We start from the raw sequence: 8,016 nt of genomic DNA, 5'->3' as shown, positions 1-8,016 counted from the left end.
TAATTTCGATATCCTAAAATACAGGAGTCTGTCAAACGAAAATCATTAGGAGTCCAGAACAGCAATATTGTTTTGAATGACGGCCTAACATATTAAATTATTGTCTTAATACAAAAAAATACTAAAAAAACTGTTTAAAAGAAACGAGCAGCATAAAGTGTTTAATAAAACTTAAATGTTGAAAAAGAAGAAACTTAATACAGAAAATTACTAAAATTTTGTTTTAAAGAAACTAGCAGCATAAAGTGTTTGATTCTTAACACTACTGTTCAACACTACATTATTTATCAGCGGTTATCATTTATATTCAAAGATTGCTTGTTTGATTGTTTAAATATAATGCTGTTTGATTCTTAACACTACTGTTCAACACTACATTATTTATCAGCTGTTATCATTTATATTCAAAGATTGCTTGTTTGATTGTTTAAATATAATGCTGTATTAAAAGAACAATAAGGGTAATATGACGAAAACCTATTCAGTTTTCACTGATGTTGCACTTCAATCGAGATCTAATAATGTTTACCATACATAAATAACCACACGTAAAAGCAATCTGATCATTTTTTCATCATTTGTAGATGATTTATTAACGGTATAGTACTTGTAACAGTGATTGTTCGGAATCATTATTCAAGGATTTGCAAAAGTATTTTGCGGAAGTATTTGAAGTGGTCTAAAAAACCCAATAGACTGCCCATGTATTCGATTGGATAACTCTGTCACAATATTTTTATGTGTTTTTTTACGAATTCGTACTTAGACATTTACTATTTTACTACTCTGTACTATTACAGCATTTATTTAAAATAGATTGAAACATATAACATAATCAAATAATAGACTATGCGCTAGGGGAACAGCATTGTGATATCTACGAACGCGTGTGGAAATAGACGTGCATTTATTATAAGTCAATTAATATTATTTTATTCTTGACACATTGCAAGTTCATTACACATGTGTGCATTATATTATGGATGATGGCTTTCAATATCAAAACGCTCATACATGTTTGATGTTGCTTAGATTTGCTTTAAAGTCATTTCTGAGTTTATGTGTGAGATGCAATAATACGATAAAATTAATCGTTCATGTAATGCGAAGGCGATGATTAATTAGGATTTCATGAAACACAAAACTTCCGAATGGATAACGCGTCTACACGCATTCATACATGAAACATATGAAATTTTGTCACTCATATTCACGACCAACGCCTGCTGCGTGATACGTGATCTTTTTGTGTGACCCCTAAAGGAATTTTGTGTGAAATTTTCGCCTTACAGGTTAGTCTACTTTAATCTTCACAGGAAATGTAAAGAGTTGATCTGCAATGCGTAAAGTTTAAGATAACAAAATATGGTTGGGAAATGGAGAGCTAAGACTTATGTAAATAATATTATTATGGAAAATGTATTGTTAAACAGTAATCTCTTATAAAACTGTTTGTGTAAACAAATCGATGTATTGATTTCGCAAAATATATCAACATATTACGCATACATCAAACGTAGAGAAGTAGAGGTCAATACCCGAATACAATACAGTAGTTATTTGGAAGATATCTCAAGTTCATGCATAAAATAAACAAGCACTTGGAAATTAAGGACTGAGGTGATAGATTTAGGGGCTTTATTTTCGAGGTCAATGACAAGACCTGATTACATTATAAAATCACTTTAAAATCAAAATCTTTGCCAAATAACCATAAGCAAAAAGGAAGACTCATCTATGGACCTAATGTCCGGTATATATCATGACATATCTATGGCTCCTTAGTGTATAGATTGTTGGAAGCCATCACCCACCGGATATGAAGGTAGCATGGTTGCCGTTATAATCCAAGAGAGTGACGTTCATTGCGATGATAACTACTTCCTTTGTTACAAAAATATTTTAGTTAATATATGTTTATGGTTGAAAGTGCTTGATGCTAATAAAAATTATATTTTACATAGAGCCATGTACGACTTAGGGTACTTGATACAATACGCAATTACCAACTCACTATTATTTAACCGATTTCACTTGTTTTTCCATTACAAACCTATAAACGATTAATGTAGTTTTTACGGTCACATGTTTGTATAGTGGGAGCTTAAGATGTTTTAGTTAATTAAGACTGCATATAAACATCTGTGTATACACAAAACATATAGGCATCTGTGTATACACAACACATATAGACATCTGTGTATACACAATAGTCGTATAGGGTTCCACAACAAATGCCTATATGGTTTGGACACAAAAGTTATGTTAAATCGTGTTCATTAAATCAAATTAAATTCGCGTATAAGTTAACGATATACATGCTATTTAAATCATATTCGGATACAACACTGACAAGTATTTTAACACGAGGGCTGATATGATAAACTAGTAGGTTTTGTATATAATTATAACCTTGCTACGTGTAGACTTGAATAAGGTTTTTAACTCATACACCGTTACGAAAACATTTACTGGCGGTATAAGGGGATTCTTTATTGCTAGTTTCCAACAGTATGTGCCTTATTTGTAAAAGCATTTTTGCATTTTATTGGCAAGGTAGTTTAAATGTTCAGGTAGACTAAATCAGGTTTCTATCAAGAATAAATATAAAGATTTTGAAGCAACACACAATGCTAATTTTGAATATTGACGATGTAACTTCTTTGAAAGAAATATTATCATTCAATAATATCATTACAATTTGTTATCATTACAGGAGCTTTCCAACTTTCCTGTCCTTTCCAATCGTTTCAATGATACGGGATAGAATAATCCTTGTAACAAGCGCAAACAGGGGAATAGGTTGCGAAATCGACACGACGTGCTCAATCATGAGGGCAACAGTCATGCTTACGTGTCGATCCGAATCACGAGCCAGGAAAGCCTTGAGAATATGAACATTGAATTTCACAAATGAAAAACGGAAGGAAATCTGTAAGTTGACGCAGAGTTATTCTTTAGCGCTGGAGTTCATGTATGTGGATCTTTCATCTTTAGAATCGGTGGTGAGTTTCAGACTTCAAGACAAGCGGTCGCCTGCTGCACGTGTTATTCTGCAACGTCGGTGTGCGATATTAACAATATCAGAAGACTGAGAACGGCATGGAAATGAGTCTTACAGTGAATTATCTTACTAACTTTGTGATGATCGGAAAACTTCTTAGTGTTATGAAGAAATCCGGACCCGACTGTCGAATTCTGGTAATGTCAGGTTTTACGGAAGAAGTCGCAATCGACCTCAAGAACAAGAACTATTCTGGATCACCAAGTGAATTTGACAGCACACGTTTAACCGTCAGAACTAAGCTATACCAACAAATGCAAACTGGAGCAATGAGTCGTAGATTTGCTGGTTCTAACGGTACTATAAATTGAATCCAGGTATGGCTAACACCGACTTCTATCGTCACTTTGGTTAGCCATGCTGTTTGTGCGGCTTAAGGTGTCTCCTTGAGTCTGATTTGACACGATTCCAAAATGTCAAATGACCTTACAGTGGATCCTCAGCATAGCGATTCCAATGCCTGGATATGTTGTGGGAATCGAGCTAAGCGAGGAAACAATTTGGGAAACTACTGTTGATCTCGTGCGACCATATATGTCGGATGAAGAAAAACGTGAGAAAATGGAGAAATTGATGATACATTTTTATAACGTTCCGCCTCTTTTGTTTGCGATGAATTATGGACATCGTCGCACCGCATTGTAGTGACCTTGACATTCATTTTGATATTCAATGGGCGAGGTTATTTACTTACTGATGGATTTTATCTTTATAATTGGACAGGTTAGCTGTGATGCAAACACTAGAGCATGGGAAGAGAACAGAATGAATAGGAAGGCAGTTTCAAACGGCAAATAATTTAAAATTTAAATAAAGAAACGCTACCAGAATTAACTTCATAATAGCTTCGTATTAACAAAATGTACATCAAATAATACTCGAATAAGTATTTGGGAAGCCGATAAAAACTGAAATAAACAATTAAAATTTTGTTCATGTATGTAAGAATAAATATATCTATATTAATTACTACAATCAGAATGCATAGTGTATTGTAACCCTCATTAATAGTGTGATACTGGTCCCCAGTATTTGTACCATTTTACATGTGTACGGGAAACAGGCGATATGAAACAGCTATCCAATATTCACGTTGGTAAAATACTTAACTTGTAGTTTAACCTGATTTAGTGTAGGTCTAAATGTAGAACGCAATGTTCTAATAAAAGGATTATAAAACAATATAGATGGCAACAGTCATGTAATAAAAAACAATATAGATTGCAACAGTCATGTAATAAAAAGGATTTATACAATAATTTGTTTGATTTCTTTTGTTCTATATGGACATTCTATAATCATCAGTTACACGTATACGGTATGTGCATTTTTACTATTGCGTCACATAGAGTAATATGTATTTGATATTAAATTATGTATGCGATTGTATTTAACAAATGAAGTTCGATTCGATTTCTTTCCTTGCGTTAGAGTTTTATCAAATACCGCCAAGTCTACAAATGTGTAAATTAAACTGGCATTTTTTCATGGTTTCATGCTTTATGAACTATACACCCTGCATATCGAAATAACTTCACAATCTTAACATAAAGGACACTTAATTTAAGAGTCCAACTAAAAAGTTGGAAGTTAATTCGATTTCATAGTTTGTTATGAATCGGTATAGACAATAAAGATATGTAGACTCCTATATCAACGTCCATTCAATACCAAGGGACCGAACACACAGTGATACGAGTAAATGTATGTTTGAAGTTAAGTTTCGGCTTTGTCAAGTGTGCGAACTAGTACCGAATTGTATGAACTCGTTGTATTCTTAAAGAGCTTTAACACATAATACAAAATAAAACATTGTTAAGCATTTGACGCAGTAAATTGAGGTTGCGATTATCGTCGAACGACAAGAAAAGTAGCTATACAGGGCGAAATGAATCTGAATGTTAGAATAGAAATGTTAGAATAGAACTTATAACTGTATTTTATTTTACGGCAAAGTCACGTAGAGTTTTTGTACATAAAATGATGCAAACAAGTGATATACGAGAAAACGGGAATTAGTAATTACTAGTTTCTGTAGCTAAACCTTTTTACTAACATTAACACGCAGTAGTGTTTCAGTCGACCTTGTCGAAACTTTGTGCGACGGTGACAAAACGGAGAACGTTAGTTGTAAAAGAACATATCAAATGAAATTCGATTTCTTCTTTTAAAGATTCACGAACTCCGGTTTTCTCTATCTCTGGGAAGATATCAACTATACGTGTCCATACAAGTTGCTACACTTTGAATTATTATTAAAACATAAAACCTCTTCAGCATTTGTGATAGACGTTTTCACAGATTTTTGAATTAAAAAAACAACAAACTTTTTATTTGAATCTAGTTGCTAAGCACAACTATGCCTATGAACTTGGATTAATCTAAAATATCTATCTTAGACTTGTTGAATGATATCTTAGTATGACTCGATTGGTAATTGTCGGCTCGGGTACTACTTACATGTACCCCGGGTACTCTTAAGTATACATGTACTTACATGCAGCCCGGGTACAGTAAATATACTAATACGTACCCGGGAAATTTAACGCCGAATCGGTCGTTATCGGTTATTTTTTAAATTAATTATATTCACATTTATGTCAATTTTCTGTAAAATGGCCTCTATATTATCGAAACTTATACTCAAAAAGCATGTTGATACAGTTTCTTTTAAAAAGAAGTTTGTTTAAGATAATCGATAGCGCGTTTTACGACATCGGATTTTGGGCGGGAATACAACTCGGATACAATCTAATATCGACCGGTAACGATTAAGTATATTTACCGTACCCGAGGTACATGATAGTATACTTAAGAGTACCCGGGGAACATATAAGTAGTACCCGAGCCGACAATGACCAATTGAGCCTTAGTATGTGATACTATTTCAAATTTTAAGTCGTTGAAAACATGCATCACTCAATTTTAAAGCTGTTTGTGCCCTACAATTGAGACTTTTATTGGAATTTTGTTATTCAGGCTAATCTAAAATGGGCAGCGGGCCGTCGTTTCCAATTGTGCCAATGACACGAGATAAAATAATCCTTATCACCGGTGCGAACTCTGGTCTCGGTTACGAAATCGGCAAGTGGTCGGCCATGATGGGGGCGACCGTGATACTCGCGTGCCGCTCCGAGTCTAAAACAAAGGAGGCTATCGTTAAAATGAATCAAGAGTTTCAAGCGGAAAAATCTAAGGAGATCTCCCGGTTGTCCGAGAACACAACTTTAGCGCTGGAGTTTATGCATCTCGACCTAGCGTCGTTCGAATCGGTGACAAACTTCTGCGAAGCATTCAAGAAAAGTGGCCGAAAACTACACGTGCTCTTCTGCAATGCGGGTATGGCGTTTATTCCTTACCAAAAAACAGCAGACGGCATCGAAATGTTGCTGCAGGTGAATTATCTCAGTCACTTTGTAATGATCGCCAAATTGCTTGGCGTCATGCAACAGTCCGGACCCGACTGTAGAATTCTGCTTATGTCTAGCGGCGCGCATAAAGCGGTTACCCTCGATTTGAAGACCATGAATTATTCCGGACCACCTGACGATTTTCCCAGCTTTAACTACTACGGTAGATCCAAACTCTACCAGATCATGCAAACCGCCGCGTTGGGTCGCAGGATTTCCGGTTCCAATGTTACTATAAATAGCATTCATCCGGGCATTGTCGACACTGCAATCTGGCGTGGGTGGGACACAGGGATAAAGAAGTGTTTGTTGTGTTGTATGCAGTGTTCTGGGGTGGCGAAGTCGGCATTCCAAGGTGCAAAATGTTCGATTGACCTCACGGTTAACCCCAAACACGCCGGAGTGAACGGACTCTATTGGGTGGATTGTAAAATCGTCACACCCAGCAGCGACGCGCGCAACAAGCAGAAGCAGGAGGAATTGTGGGAAACTACACTCGAACTAGTTCGGCCATATTTGACGGAAGAAGAGATGAAGAGAATTAATATCGAAATTAAGTGATTTAGTCTGTGTAAAAAACTGATTGAGATTATAATATTCTGATGTGAAATCATGTTATCACTAAACTCAATAATAATAATAATAATAATAATAATAAAAATAATAATAATAATAATAATAATAAAAATACATGCCTTAATTATGAGCAAACTTGATCTGTCATAATTCTGACACATAAATTTATATGTAGACATGTTTACTGTTAATAAATGTACTTCTTCTATGCATTTCTTCCGCGATGTATGTGAAAATAAACTGTATAAACCCTCTGATTGACATGTATTGCGAGCGCGTATGGCGGGAACAATTCTTTTAATTACATACATGTTTACCGGTGTAATGTGCATATGTAAATTTTTAATATAGCAAATACTCAAAGTCGATAGAAACTAAATATAAAACTAAATATAATAATCGCAATATAATAAATTCAACTAATTTTCAATCAGCAATCCGGTAATACATTTCATTTTACAAAAAATATTCATTTTATCTGGACTTTTCGTTTACTGCATGTACTTGTAACTGTTTAAATATAAGTCGTACGTGTTTATAGTAGTGTGTCTTGCGGCTCGGTATTTTATGAAGTTTTTCAAAACATTGAACATAAAAACAGACAAAACATTGTCTGAAAGTCAATTCGTCTTCAATCCACTTGTTAGCTATGCTTGTTTTAATATGTCATATATCTGTAATTGCTGTTTGGTTAGAAAAAAAAACATGCATACACTGTTGTGAAATTAAGGGTGGCAATTTTAAACGGCACTGTCTCGTATTGGACATTACGATAAAGTGAATATATGTTGGTTGCATATGATACTCCGCCTTTATTTTAAACCTATCAGCGTATTTATAAAAATACAAACAGCTTTCGGAACATGTAATTATGTGCGTGTTTTGATATATTTCATAGCTTTCGTTTTGCTGTAAGACCCGCATTATTTCGAAAATTTAAATAAAGAAACGCTACCAGAATTAACT

General features: G+C 34.5%; 1 protein-coding gene across 2 annotated transcripts; it reads left to right on the top strand.

Annotated features, from left to right (window-relative positions):
• Positions 1-4,114: 4,114 nt before the first annotated feature.
• On the top strand, positions 4,115-7,775 carry LOC127848637 (WW domain-containing oxidoreductase-like). 2 transcript variants are annotated; one of them, XM_052381219.1, is made up of 2 exons: positions 4,115-4,156; positions 6,044-7,775. In XM_052381219.1, the coding sequence occupies exon 2, from the start codon at positions 6,055-6,057 to the stop codon at positions 7,033-7,035; it is 981 nt and encodes a 326-aa protein (XP_052237179.1). In that variant the 5' UTR covers positions 4,115-4,156; positions 6,044-6,054; the 3' UTR covers positions 7,036-7,775. The 2 variants fall into 2 exon arrangements, with proteins under 2 accessions (XP_052237179.1, XP_052237178.1); XM_052381218.1 differs by lacking the exon at positions 4,115-4,156 and adding an exon at positions 4,163-4,382.
• The last annotated feature ends 241 nt before the right edge of the window (positions 7,776-8,016 follow it).

The sequence above is a fragment of the Dreissena polymorpha genome, chromosome 10 (assembly GCF_020536995.1).
Source record: "Dreissena polymorpha isolate Duluth1 chromosome 10, UMN_Dpol_1.0, whole genome shotgun sequence".
Classification (NCBI taxonomy): Eukaryota; Metazoa; Mollusca; class Bivalvia; order Myida; family Dreissenidae; genus Dreissena; species Dreissena polymorpha.
The sequence above is the reverse complement of the archived record's forward strand: the minus strand, read 5'-3'. Positions and strand labels throughout refer to the sequence as shown.